This window comes from Crocodylus siamensis, chromosome 12, assembly GCF_052110815.1.
Source record: "Crocodylus siamensis isolate JL-2025a chromosome 12, ASM5211081v1, whole genome shotgun sequence".
Classification (NCBI taxonomy): Eukaryota; Metazoa; Chordata; order Crocodylia; family Crocodylidae; genus Crocodylus; species Crocodylus siamensis.
In genome coordinates, this window is record NC_143406.1 from 2,366,133 (window position 1) to 2,381,190 (window position 15,058).

The 15,058-nt window shown below is 44.0% G+C and overlaps 1 protein-coding gene across 2 annotated transcripts in view; it reads right to left on the reverse strand.

The window, feature by feature from the left end:
* Positions 1-15,058, reverse strand: part of FBXO42 (F-box protein 42) — a 74,163-nt gene that overhangs the window by 5,403 nt on the left and 53,702 nt on the right. For both annotated transcript variants that reach the window (XM_090024267.1, XM_090024268.1), the window contains exons 5-9: positions 4,217-4,370; positions 2,821-2,931; positions 1,872-1,968; positions 721-777; positions 66-182 (exon numbers count right to left, since the gene is read on the reverse strand). In XM_090024267.1, coding sequence (XP_089880393.1) covers positions 66-182; positions 721-777; positions 1,872-1,968; positions 2,821-2,931; positions 4,217-4,370 — 536 coding nt within the window. The remainder of the gene's footprint in view (positions 1-65; positions 183-720; positions 778-1,871; positions 1,969-2,820; positions 2,932-4,216; positions 4,371-15,058) is intronic.

A 15,058-nucleotide genomic window follows, 5' to 3' on the forward strand; every position in this document is an offset into this window, starting at 1 on the left:
TTCGATTCCATGGAGACAGAGACTTTTCTCTCTTCACTCTGCCACATGATTTCTGACCCCCTTACCCTGCAGGCAGGATGGCACCACAACTCAGGAGCCCCATGGTCTTCGTTTTCCACCTTCAGTGGCTGCCATGTCCAAGGGTTCGTGTGCATGTGCAGTAACCAGGCATCCTTGAACAGCTGCCAATAAAAGAGCAACATAACTAGAAGTTTAGTCTTGGCGTGCAACTATCTTCCTCGGGGAAAAGGTTCCCTGATGCCAATCTCACTACAGATGGACAGAAATCACAACCCGGATTGCAGTTCCTGGAGTGACTACCACTCGCACACTATGGGACTTTAAAGACAAATCAAATCTCCAAGCCACGGTGTCTTACCCAACTATAAGTCAGGGATAACTCCAGCAAGGCTTTATTAATGTGGGCACGGCACTCTAAGCATCATGGATAGAAGGCAGCGGAGAGAGGAGCTACACTTTATTATTTACTTAGCTGTGGAAGGGATGACAACTACAGCCAGAACTCTACAATTCAGCTGCCAGCACAACCAGTCAAGGTAGCTTTGCAGAGTAACTAGCAACTGATCTGCTGAGCGACCACTAGCAACAAGGTACACCCATGACCATGGGGGACCCCTCTGTAAGGTGCACCAGCTGGCGTTATAAACAGGTAAGATCCACGTGCCCCGTGCTCATGCTCCCATGCTTTAATATACTTACAGCATTTGGCCCCCCACAGCCACCAAGGATTAAGATGGTCTCATCATCTATGACAATCTAGAGAGACAAAGAAGCGTTAGAAACTTGGGAGAACACAAAGAACCTCCTTAGGTTTCACACAGGACTATTGCTGTTGTATCTTCTCCTGTGTGTCAAAAAACTTTGCATCCTGCTTCCACAAGGTACCCATGGCAAGAGTCTTGCCCCAGCCTGCTCTCAAACTCCCATTCAGCGCTGGACCAACCCACCCATTGCTCCCAGCAACTGTCCAAAGCTCGACAGGCTCCAGGAGCCCACCTAAAACACATGGATAAAAGTCTCTAGAAAGTGCGTACAAAACAAGACTTTCCAACCAGGAAGAATGGGTTTGGGGAATTCATTCACTCCTTTCTGAGTGTGAGGAAAGACAAGGGAAAACATGGGTCTATAGCAGGTTGTCTGCTCTGAATCTGCATCATGCCTTAGGCACTTGAATGCCTACAGGCTGTATTTATACAAGCCACATCATCAGAGTTTTAGAGTGCTATGGTGAAGAGTGCAGTATCAAATCTGTTGACAGGGTGTCTGTTACAGCCCGCTGATGCCAGAGTCAGGCAAGACAGACAAGGAAAGGGGGTGGGGAGTCCTCCAGCATGTATGCTGTATGATTCTATATTGGGCATTAAAATGCTTTTAGTGGAAATCATCCAAGGCAGTGGAAATATGAAATCTGACATGTCAGCAAATCTATATATGAAGGGGTCTTCTACAAAGCCAGTACAGAGGAATATTTTTAATGGCTCTTAAATGGCGAGGATGATGTCAGTGTTTTGCTTCGGCTGTTAAAACAGAGGACTCTGGTTTGGAGAAGTGCTAATTGCAAATCGAGGTGTACATACACAAACTGGGACAAATACAGCATGGCTTAATGCCTGGCGGCTTTCAAAGGGTGGCCTCTTAAATTAGTAAAGTAGAAGGGAAATTGGCAAAGGCTTGGCACAAAGAGGCTACTGGCATTGCTTGTTATGAGTCCTGCAGATGACAAGCTCAAAACCAAGCCTGCCTGTTTCCTACTGCTTCTTTTTCACATGCAGCGGTGGCGGTGAGAGCAGGCTGATGACTTCCTCACAAGGTGCTGCAACATTTGCTGAGTAACTGCAAAGGATTGTCACCTGAGACTGGCCACCTCGTGGGTGAGGGCTTGGCCCAGAGACATTTGGCTTCGACCAAGCCCACTGCTCCAGATCCAGAACCCAGACATCATTACTCCTGCAAGGACAAGACGACAAACATGGAGCCAAAGGTGCAGGAGAAAAAGAACCCCCACATTCCTTGAAAGATCTCAAGGAAGTGCTGCTTTGCAGGCTGCAGGACTACTAGCATTACTCCTAAGGGGAAGGTAGGCTCTGGGGCTTTACCTTCTCTCTCAAAACTAGTTCTTGGTGTACGCTGGTATAGCCAAGGAAAATGGAAGCAGCAAAAGAACAAGACCCACGAGCAAACATGAGCCTGATCAAGGACTAAGATCAAATCCAAGATGCAACAGAAGACAGGAGCGGGGGGGAGCAGCAGCAGCGCATCCAAACATCCTATACGCTTAATGACTTAGCTTCTTCCAGCCTTGCCTACAGAGCCGTCACGCTGCACCATGATCCTGACCTACCCCCCGAGGCCAAGCTCAGATTTTAATAGTGCTATATTGAGCCGTGTTCTGAGGTGGATAAATGTTTGTTAAAAACAAACGCACCGTCACTTGGGGGACTACACTTCAGAACAGGTCTTAAAGGCCACTGCCCTGATCTTGCAATGGACTCCACTGCACATGCCTGAAGCATGACTCAGGGAAGGGTATAGCATATAAAAGTGAGAGTGGTAGTCTCAACCATCCCCTTAGCAACCAGGCTATTAACCTGACAAGTGCAGATGCAGCAAAACAGGCCTTGCTTAGTTCAAGAAAGCATCTAGGACCAGAACAGCAGACAGAGATCAGAAACGAGGCACTGTTGTAGTGGGAAAGTTTGTATCACCCCTCACCCAGTCTCTGCCCAGTTTTATCACTCCTCACACGGTGATCACTAGTCCCAGAAACATGGGGGGGGGGGAAGGGAATGTTCAACATACATTTGCCGAGATCCCAGCGAGCCCCCAAAGACGATCATTTTGTCTTCTATTACACAGGAGGAGTGTCCTGCCATGGGAGGTGGCCCATGGGTCGTCACAATGCAGTTCCACCTGTGGAAACAAGAATTCATGAATGCTGATAAATTATGCTAGAGTCCCGCCCAGCTTTTTCCCCTCCCAGAGATGAAAGGCGTCACCAACCCTGCAAGTCACAGGAAAACCACTTCTCAAAACAGCACAGACCCACTGACTTTCTGCTGCTGCAGTTTCTAGGTCCAGTGGGGATGGCATTTTAAACCTTAATTATTTTAAGTTTGCTCTTGCTCTATGGTGACACTTGGGAAGCTAGGCAGAAGGGTCCATCTTTTTGCTCTCTGTTTGGATAATGCTTAAGGCAGTAGAGTCCTGCTTGATAACTATAGCTCCTATATGCTACTGCAGTGACAGAAAGTGGGTGAGTCCCAGACAGAGGATTCTGACTAAATGATCTAAAATCACCATCATCAAGATTTGAATAAAAGAGCAAACAGTTTAATTTGGAACCAAGATACTAAGACTGAACTGGTAACACCAACACATTCAATGAAATCTGTCCTCAACTATTATTACCTGTTTAATTATAGCATATTAAAAACATTGCCAAAAATGCATTGAGATGATTGAGCTTTTTGCTGATTATATGCCCATCTGGAACTGCTTTAATACCACACTGGCTCACATACAGACAGCAGAAATATTTTTGCAAGTGAGCACGTTTTCTGGGGACTGGCAGGAGAGTTTTGCTACCATCTTTACAAAGTTCATCTGCTTTGTCTAGACAAACTTAGAGGCTGGAAGAGCAGGTGGCTTTCAGCAGTAGGATGTTTACTTGTGGGATTCTTCTTCCCCTAGTGATTCACAGGAAATCAACTTTACATGAAAGTATAAACCTGAAGGTAAGGTAAAAATCTTCAGTGTTACATAGTTCCTATATTTCTTATCATAATGAATCATAGCATATGGCCAAAGGAATTGCATGGTTTCAAACACTTCTATCCAGTTTATACCAAATCCTTAGATGCAGCTGGAAGAATTTGTTCCATTTTAGTTACCAGTGGAGGGAAATAAGAAAATAACCAACATCCAAGTAGCTTTCAGACAGTGGCACACTCAGTTCTGCACGTCTAAGATGCAACTGCTTGGTCATATTTTAATGGGGAGGGGGGGCAGAGGAATCCACAAACGTGTCAGGAATAGCCTAATCTAATCCAAGAGCAAAAATGTATCTTTTGTCTCCATCCCCATAAGCCAAATCTTATGGGACTCAGCTAACTCCTAAAGGCTGTTCTGCATGCCTATCGTTGATATGCGGTCGAGTGATTTGATTCAAGTTCAGACTCTCAAGAGGTTTTCTCACCAATTTTTGGAGGGTGAGTAGGTGTGTATCTCATCGAAGAACCTCTCTGGCTGGTGCAGAGGATAAGGACTTGGTCGCGTCCACCCACCAAACAGTACCAGCAAGTCCTTGTACACCACTAAAGTGGCTCCAGCCTTAGGTGAAGGGTAAGAACCTGAAGGAGAAAGGGAAAGGTTAGGAAACTGCATCTTGTACCAGCAGCCACTGTGTGAGCCAATCTTACCGAAACGTGACAAAATGGAAACTCCCCTTTAAAAGGCAGAACGGAAGAGAAGACAAAATTAGAGTTGGGAGCATGGGAAGAAAGCTACTGCCAATTTGTGTCATCATAATTAGTACGAGCCTGAAAGCACATTTCATGTATGGCAAAACATCTGTCAGTCAGTGACAGGAAATTACTAGCTTTCCAACATATCCCTTTAAATTATTGCTTTAGCACTGAATAAAAGCAATAATTACCTCCAAATACCTAGCGACTTTTCCCCAAGGAAGGAGGGAGTATGAATACTAATCTGAACACATCCGGCATTGCTCATGGCAGATCACTCCGGTACTTACAAACCTAAGTGTATTCTGAATCATTTTAGTGGGAGATGCAAGATTAACCCTATGCATACGCAATGAGTATTAACAGCTACTTCTCAGTCCGAAGCAGGGCAGACCGCAGAGTAAAGGTGACTGTCAGGAGAAGTGACAGCAGTGACTGAAGAACACAGCATCCAGCTCCGATTGTCCTGGGCTCTGACCCACAGGAAAGTCATTTAGGCAGACATAGTTCTTTGGGTAAATATGATATCTTTTATTAGACCAACTAAATATTCGGAAAATTGTTCTTTGCAAGCTTTTGGGTACTGACACGCTTCCTTCAGTCATTCACACACCAGCCTGAATGGTAATGAAGTCAATTAACCCTGTCTGTCCCAGTAGGAGTGTTTTCTCCAATACTTCACAGGTACTTAAAGCAGGACAATGGGCGTGTAGGTTGCAGGATCCCGGAATAAAAAAAAAAAAAGAGAGAGGAATCCATCTCTGGATTTAGTATCGAGAATGAGGGAAGACTACATGAATCAACAACAACAACAAAGGTGTATGCAAGAGAGGGAGGTGCTGAACTCTTTGGGGAACATGAAAGTAGGGAGTTGACACCGAGTCCGTAGAGATGGAGCCCCCAAAACCAGCGGAAGTGTAACAGCCCCTGTGTCTACTAGCACAGTGGTGTTCAACCTCTAGCCTGAGGGACCACGTGATCTGGTTTGAGGGGTTTCCCACAGTCTGGAAACTTGGGGAGCGGGGTAGGGTTACTTGCTTCCAGAACCACTGCAATTAATGCTGCCACCGCTTCCCTTCTGCCAAATTTCTGGAGCTGTGGGGAGCTCTGTGGGCCGGAAGACATGGCCTCGTATGGGTCACACTGCAGACTGACGCTGTGTGCTGCCCACACCTGTGGGATCCAGCCTGCGGACCAGCCTGCACCACTGCTCTAGCGGGTTTGGCTTCAACACAGCAGTCTGGCAAATATCTAGCCGACCAGATCTGTGTAGGCGACACCAGAACATAATGAAGAGTAAATGTTTTCGCTTGATCTGAGCCTTCAAGAGGCTAAAAACTAGGCCACGAGGCTGGATATCAGTTGTAATCAAACAAGATATTGCATAAAACAAGGGAGAGTGATACAAGGCTGGGGCTGTCGTGAGCTATGGAAAAACTACACTCGACTTTGGGGCAGCAGCAGATGCTTTTCCAAACTGGGGAGTCTTAGTTAAAGGCATATCTACCTACCTATGCCCTTAACTAAAACTCCCCAATTATAATAAAAGCAGCAGACAGGGAAACCACTATGACAGCCAGTGAGAAAAGCTTTTCACGTTAACTCACTAAAGCTACCACAAAGAGAGCGCACAATCTCGCTGCCTGTCTACAGACTTTACGTGTCACTTGGCAGGTTCAGGCTTTTGAAAAGATCAAGAGCATCTTGGAAAAAATAGAAAGAGCTCAGACTGCGTGCTCCAAACGAAGGAATCCAGCAGACAGCCTGCATGATTTCCCCCAGTTGCAAGTGCACACAACAGACGGATAAGGTACGCCGTCACAAACATCACGGGGCCAGGCTCAATTAGCTGGTGCTGCAGAATGACTCCGTCGCAGTCAAGCAGCATCACTGCAGCATTAGACGGACAATATAAAAAGCCTTTATGCAAAGTGCAATATTTGGGTTCCTTTCTCCTTTGACGGTAAGAATCTGGACGTGCACAGGGGCTAGACTATTTCCAAGATGCAAGAAACCACAGCTGTGCCGCTTCCACTGGCCGAGGTGGGTACTAAGCAGCTGGTCGAAGCTCTCTTTCAATTGATGGGTTTGCAAATCCATAAAGCAGCCGAGCATCTTTTAAAGAAGAAATCCTCAGCTTCCATGTATGCTTGGAAAGCCCCACCCATGACTCCCAGCAGAGACTACATATTTAAAACACAAGAGCAGGCATTTTAAGTTTTCAATGCGTTAAAGAACATGTCTGAGCACAGGCAGTCAAATAGTGCCAGAAATTATGCTGTGCTGGAATGTGAGGTTCAAAATTCAAATGCATGGTTAGCAAGAAACTCTGCCCTTTCACCTGCACCAGGTACAGGTCTGAATGGCTCCAAACAAGAAACATGGAGGAGAGGAAATGAAGGGAAAAAAACTGTAAGGTTGTCCTTTAGTAATGTAATAGGGCACAGAAAGAAAAAGGGAGAAATTGAAAAAACAACAGAATTAGGTCAGTGCTGCTTGAGCAAAGAGATGGAAAAGAGAATCTGTTGGGTAGTTCTGGGAGTCTGCCCTAGACCCCCAGAGTCGGACTGGGACATTGATAAACTCTGTAATATGTTATCATATTATGCAGCATGGTTCTTATGGTACACTAATCTGATAGGGAGAGAAACACTACTAATAATGATAGGTTTTGGTTTTTGCTGGTTACAATAGCAGGCAGATCTTTTCAGCAAACAGCTATTGAACCAACAAAGAGGTGATGCTATATTAGAGGCATGGGCAAAATGTGGCCCAGGGGCCGGAGGTGGCCCACCAGGCCATTCTCTCCGGCCCACGGAGCCCCTAAAAAATTTAGAAAATTAATATTCATCTGCCCTGGGCTGCCTGACATGTAGCCCTCAATAGCTTTCCAAAACTCAGTAAGCAGTCTTCCACCCAAAATAATTGCCTGCCCCTGCTTTATTAGGCCTGGTTCTGGTAAGCAGCAAGGAACAACAGAACAGCTGGTTGAATTGAGGGCTCACACATTTCTTGAATCAAACTCGTGAATTGATTCAGTTTATTTAGCCTTTCATTTAATTTAAAACTAAGACTTTTTATTTCACAAGGGCAAACTCTGGAAAATTCTGGGAACTAACAGCAAAAACAACTGGCGTGGAAAGCTTGGAACTGCTTTACGTTCAAGATGGAGAAAAAGTTGGCTGAGATTTGCAGGCCAAGCAGAGAAAAAAAAAAGAACTTGTAAGAAAAGGTCTCCAAATCTAACTGGATGAATAACCACCTTCAAATGCCATCAGGAGGAAGAAGAATCTACGTGGACTATGAAAAGAGAATGAGCCAAGAAACTCAGCTGTATTTGAAGGGGTCAGGAGGTAGGAGGAAAAAAGAGAAAAACGCCAAAAATCAAGCTGAGTTTAGACTTTGCAAAAGATATAAAAATACAGTAGAAGGCTTTTTAGCCACATGAGCAGACAGCGGACAAGGAAAGTGGGTTACTAGGCAGCAAGGTTGTGGTTGAGATTGAAGATAATCCAGGTATGACCCCCAAACTCAACAAATACTTAAGTGTTCCATAAAAATGATGACGTTGGCTACGGGGCACAGACAAGGTGGCTTAAAGGGCGATAGAAATTACCACATCCCAGCACAAGCAAAACTAAAATACTTAATATACTCAAGTCAAGGGAACTGGAAAGTCTTCATCCCAGTTGGCTCACATCACAGGTCTGGCGACAAGTATTTTAACAAGGTGGAGATAAAACCATATAGCAAGCAGTTCTTATTGTTTAAGAAAGGGAAAGTGATCCAGACAATTACAGACAAAAATCCTCTCCAAGAGGAAGAGTAAGAAGAGCTTAGTCTTTGCTTTTTAAGACTAAATGAATTGAGGGGTGCTGATTGATCCCTATAAATACAGTAAAGGGTAAATGGGAGAAAAAGTTATTCAAACCCATTAGTTCCTTTAGAAGTACTAATGTTACAAGATGTTAGATGAACATCTTGCCGGGGTCATTTGACCCCAGTGCTCTTTCCTGCCATGGCAGGGGGTCGGACTAGATGACCTGCTCAGGTCCCTTCTGACCCTAGAAACTATGAAACAATGTTGACACAAGAGCTAATGTGTACAGAAAGTTGTATTAGCATCAGCAGTTCTGGAGCAGCCTTCTAGTAGGAGCAGTGAAGGCAAAAAGCTAATTAAATTTAACAGAAAGTTTACCAAATTTATGAATGGGAGTAGTATAAGTTGCCTGCACTACAGGGGGACTAGACAACAACACAGGAGATCCCTTCCCCATCCTATGGTCCGAGTCGGCTTTGTGACCTTTTTAATTCAAGAATGGAATTCACTATGGAAATCTCTGATGATTTTGTATCGGCAGAAAGATTAGAGTACAGGACTGAGTTTCAAACAGCAGCTATCTAGTGCTATAGGCAACGTCACCTCTTAAAGAATAGCATCTCCGCTGTGAGGATGAAGTCTCTCTAGAAAAACAGCAGGGGGACCTGAAAGCCTTCTGCAAATCCCCATTCTTACAGGCTTGAAATGAATAGCTTAAAAAATATATGAGAGCGTGGCCCTTTCATCATTTGCTAGGAAAGGGAGTTTTTGTTGCCAACAGCTGTCAAACAGAACATTTGCAACAAGACCGGGCAAGACTTTACCTCCAGCTTCTATTAAACCAAGTGGAAATGTGGAGAAGCATTTGCAGAGAAATAACTAATATTCCTTCAGTCTAATGTGCTTGAGAGACAGCAAGATAAAAACCCTAATATCAGGCATACTAGTAGCACCAAGTCAGTCAGTAACATACTCAAGGCAGGACCACCAAAACTCAGGAGTATAAAGTCAGTGCTGCTACCCCTTCTCAAGGCAAGGGGAGGGAGTGCAAGAAATTCAAGACCGGTTTCCTGTGTTCAAGCCAGACTTTCCATTTTAACAAATCCCCAGTGGGCTTGGGTCTTCACATGCATTTCACTCTACAACGTAATTAGGAAACATTTCAACTCATCAGCCAATGTCACTGGAACAAACTACCCCCAAAGAAAGGGTAAAAGCCAGTGAAGACAGATGCCAACATCCGATCGATCAGACAAAAACCATTTCGTTTCACTCCAGATGTTCCCCAGATTTACTGTAGCTCAACAAAACAAAACAAAACAAAACAAAACAATCAAAGGAGTTCAGTTATAAGCAACCGTATTCTCATATTTTTCCATTAGGAGCTTGCTTCAAGCGAGCAGCGGCTCTGAAGAGCTCATCTTTGGACCAACTGTGTGAACTCCTCCCATAATGGACCTCTCAGTACCTGTGACCCCTGCTATGAAATCCCACAGACGCACTGGCTGTCAGATGTTACGGCAGAAATGAGATTCAAGTCTGCTATTCCTATGGCACTCCTGAGGCTGAAAACACTCTGCTGTGGACATCATAAAGCACCACCTCGGATAAATCCAAGGAGAATACCAACTGGCATGGCGCTATTTAAATAGTGCGTTCTGGCAGGAAACCTCATCAAGAATTCACAACTCCTGGTCTCGGATGTTCCCAGTCAAACAGCAAAGCCCGCTATGCTAAATCTGAATGAACTACAGCAGCCAGCCTGATGTTCAAGTCCGAATTTATTAGACCGAGTGCAAGGCTGGTGCTGGCAATACCTGCTTAGTCAGCAGAAAACCTGGAACCACTTTCACCTTTACTATAGCAACCATAGTTTCATCCCCAAGGGCTAGTAGGCCGTATTCAGGCTCCTTCACCCCATAGCTAGGCTTTTGGGACAGTGAAATCCAAATATCCTTTCCCTCTCCAACCAAAGGAAGGAGGATGAGAGAGGGGAAAAAAAAAACTGCCTTCACACATGATCCAGATTTTGCTTTTCCCAAGCTGTTTGCTGAGTGGAGCTCTGACTGATGACAGATTTTTTAAAAAAATATTTAGTGTTTCAGGGCTAATTAACCAAATCAGTTCCAAGTCATGTCAATTGAGCAGAACCCAATTGATCCAAAAACCACGTCAATTGAGCAGGTGGAACTCAATCCTTCTAAATGCCATGTATGGTGCTACCACCAAGCACACATCCTCCATCCCAGACCTCTCACCTGTGACTTCAGATGCTCCCAAATCCATTGGCAGACATCCCATGTGCAGGCCCAAGCCTGGAGGTCTTGGGGTTTGGATGCCCCCCCAGACACCACAGCCAAGCATCCTCATCTGGGACTTCAGATACTCCCTACACCTGACCTTAGTGCAAGCTGTCTGACCCTAGGGTAGCAGCAGTTCAGAGGTCAGAAAACAGAAGGCCTTCCAGAGGAAGAGGTTCCCAGATGACATTACAACATTAGCATCAGAATTAGGAAATAAAGAGGAGTGGGAGAGGAATACTAGGAGAAGGAAGGCTAAGAGGACAGCTCTGTGTCGTTCTCTAAGCCAGTGTTTCTCAATCTCTTTAGACTGAAGGCACCTCTAGGAAAATGCCAGCTCTTAGCTTCTTTCTGCTTGTTTGACTATGGAACAGAGCAATTCTTCTGTTGCAAAGACCGCAACAGGTCAGAATATTTGAAATCGCTGACCTGTTGGATACCCATTTGAAATCGCTGGGTTTATATTTTGTGAATCGTGTAGGTTCTAAATGAATCGCCTGCTACAAAGCAATATGTAAAGCAGCTACGATGATTCAATTAAATTGCAATGAACTGCTTTCCACACTTCAACCAGCTGCTTTTTCAGATAAAGATTCCTCCTCTCCCTCAGATGCAGGATTTTCACCACCTGAGAGAGTACACTACTGGCTGAAAGCCAGGCAGATTCTGGCCTCATCCAGTGATAGATTTAAGGTCCAAAGCTTGCAAACTACCTGCAGAACTAAAATGGGGGCTTTACCTCTGCAAATAGGCAGGATGCCCACCTTTTGCAAAGGAACTTTCAGCAGATGCCTTTACTTTGGAAGATCTTGAAATAAAGTCACAACAGTGAAGCCCGATAGGCAGAGAAAACTATTTTAAGTCATTACAAGTCTCAAATCCTTCCGAGTCCTGTGCAATTGGATTCAAGAGCCTTATTTCACTAGCACATCAAATATTTCCACTGCTGCTAAAGCACCTGCATAGTCATGCAGACAGCAAGTGTGGAAGAAGTTATGGAAACAAGACACGGGAATATACCACCTTACCATCTGATAAGCAGTAGCAGACTTTTTCTGTAACACGCAATACCAAGAATAGGAAGGAGGTGGGGGATACAAGATTTTATCAGCACTAGTCTCAACTGAGTGCAGTATTTCACTTGTGGCATCATCACTTGTGAGTAATGCCATGCTAAGAGGGTGCTGAGTAGCCCATGATACCCAGGAGCAGGGAGAGTTCATTAGTCATGTCCATCTGAAGGCAGACAGAAGGCATCAGACATGCACCTTATAGACTAATGAGCATCTGATGAAATAAGCTCAGGCTGCTTAAAGCTCATGCACCTCTGATTTAGCTGGGCTTTAAGGTGCGTCTCTACCCTGCCTTCTGCTTTGATACCCACTCATTGAGTAGTCCATTAGAAATCTCAATGATCGACTTGACTGCTAAGAGCAAAGACTGAATTATATTCCTTGAGATCGGTTGCTCTGTCTTGAGCTCCCTTCCTATTCGTGTATGTAGAAACAGAATGACACAGGAAACCAACTTTCACTGCCAAGCTCTGCTTAATTACCACATTTTTTTCTTCCCAATACTGCGCTCTGCAGAATTTCAAGTGATTTGAGTAACGGTGTAACATGCTACACAAAACAATGCTGGTGCTAATTAAAGAGCGCTCTGATTCAGAGGGCGGGCAAGATCGGCTCCTGCTGCTCATCTTCTCTTGTGGATGCGCATGGAAAAAATGAAAATTGCTTTATTATACTACAAGCCGCTCATAAAAAAAAATCTAATTGGAGGGAAGGGCATTGGGGGCGTATGGCTGAGCAGACAAGCACGCTCTTCAATCTGTGCTCAACTCCACAGGCATCCCAGTACTGCTAGTTAGCGGCTCTGTTTTATTCACCGTGTCAAAAGGAATGTCTCTTCTTTGAAGGGATAGAAATTATATGTTTAAAAAAAAAAAGAAAGAAAAATCAACGTGGCTTAGGCAAATCACCATGTGTAAAATCCTTCTACCACAAATCTACCTCTGCCCCTTTGCACATATACTTAAATCACAGCCATCACATAGCAGGGACATGCCACAATAGCTCCAGGTTTGTCTGGATTTTCCTGCCTCAACCAGGCCTTCACAGACAACACTGGTCTAACACATCAAGGTTGACGTTCTGTTGGGAGAGACTGCTGACATGAGGGAATTTACACAAATTTGAGAAGGGGAAAAATTTGGAGAAAGTGACTGCTTTTCCCAGCCTCTCTTAAAATCAGAGAAGTACCAGGGGATCCCCTATGTACAACAGAGTTGCTTTGAGAATAGCCGAATTGCAGTGACATGGCTTTGGATGCGTGTGAAAAGTCTCAACCAAAGCATGCTATTGTTGTAAGAACATGCAGTGTAAGTGTGTGCTCAAATAAACCTATCTGAATAACTTAAGGGACGATGTCACAGGACAAGAGTGACCCCGTCTAGTAGCTTAAACAGTTAACTGGACACAAAAATCCAACTTTTCCTGAGTGGGGTAGGGTGAAAAATCACCTACGGACTGCAAACAGGCACCATGCAGATTAGTGCTTTGTTACTCCCTGTACTCATATCAAGTGGATTAATTATTTTAAGTCACCTTTTTCAGTTTAAGAACTGGTATTTTTTTTAAAAATGGCTAAGAATGAACCACCGTTTAAATATATCTCCACTATGCAAGAGTAAAGTCTATTGTGTATAGACTCTTCTGCATACAGATACTTCTGCATCCTTTTATATAGGTATACTCCTCATTTTTATTTCAATATATTTTATATAGATTTTTAATCTGGAAACACTATTAGCATTTACATTTTTTTATATTCTACTAGCATGATGGTCTGTTGCTGTTACTCAGTCCCTTTTTACTGAGAAAGAAGTATTCTTCTTTTTCATGCGACTCACGTGACATGATGATCATGATGAACCTGGAAAAATAATGTAATGGACTTTTATTCTCTCCTGGGTCCAGCCGAGCCCTAGGCAGAAGAAATTGTCTCAAAGAGCAAAAATTCAAAAGCACCTGAAAATAGAGCCAGGACGCAAGTGCACTCCCAGGCCGTTACTAGGCAATGTCACTAATGTACAAACATTTTTATAGCTCTAGGAAGCAAAAAACAGGCTACTGTAAGGTTTCCATTCATTTAGCAGTAGAGCTGATTTAAAATGATCTACTCTGCTCCTACCAATAGGTGTCTCTGCAGCCCGTGCTAAATATCATGCTAGAGCATTTCATCAGCATCTACAGCCGTACAACACCCTTTACTTCTGCAATCCTTTTTACCCGAGGAACTCCACGTGCTTAACTAATATTGGCATGTTAATTTGCAAAATATCTGTTATATAAGCATCAGACTCGCTTCATCCCAGCAGCAGAGCCTCCTCTGGGGTGGGTGACAGCTAAAGTACCACTAGGCAACAGTTTTAAGAAAGGCGAAAAATGCAACACGCAATTTAAATTACTACAGGAATTTTAATTTGCCAGCAGAAGAATTTTACCAAGACTTCAGGAATGATGTTGCAAAAGCTGTTGAACATGCCACACTAAGAAAGACCTCCATTTCATTTTTACTTGAAAGATGCTTCCTTGTGTGTTCTCCACTAGTATTCACACCATAGTGAGATGGTAAATTCAGTGTCTATCTGCTCTCCTCCCGGGGTAATGCATTATTTAAAAATCAATCAATCACACAACGTACCAGTTTGAGAGACAAGAACCTTTTAAACCTGACTGATGCAGGTGGACTTTTTAATGTGGTTTCTACACCAAATATGATTAAGGAAACTTTGAGATCGTCAGAAAGCACACTCCTCTGACAGGTGCTTCTCTTCCCGAGAGCTAGAGAATGTAGTCGTTTAAGGGATCTTGGGCGTGATCTTCAAGTAAGTGCCTAAAGGCTGGCTTTTTTATAGGGCCTGCTCATCAGAAATGCTAAGTTTTTAGAAGTTCCCATGAAATCAATGGAAGCTGCTGGGGGCTCAGAGCATAAGACCACTTGCATGCCTATATAAGGACTTAGGAACCCAACGTTAGCAGCCTATTTTTGCAAGTCTTGGTCCCATTATTTACTAACACAGACGCAAATAGTTTTCCCCAATTTTGGTATAAAATGCTTGTCAAGCAGGATTTTCAAGTGACCAAGGTCATGTTTATATTCTCCAAAGCTCTGAAAAGGAGTGCAGATCAGTCAACCCTCTGCCCCCTTCCCTGTTCGCTGCTACCTTTCCACTCTGCCTGGGAGAAAACGGGGTACAGAGGAGGAACTACAAATTCCCTGCGCTGGTCTTTAACACAGAAGACTGAAAATGGAATAGTGGGAAAAATTCTTATATTAATCTCTGGAGGGATGTGTGCCCAGGGACCTTCTCTCTCAGTTTCTAAATCTGACAAGGTTAAAGGAACAAGCTATTTTTCATGCCTTCCTGCTAGATCCACACTGATAAATGT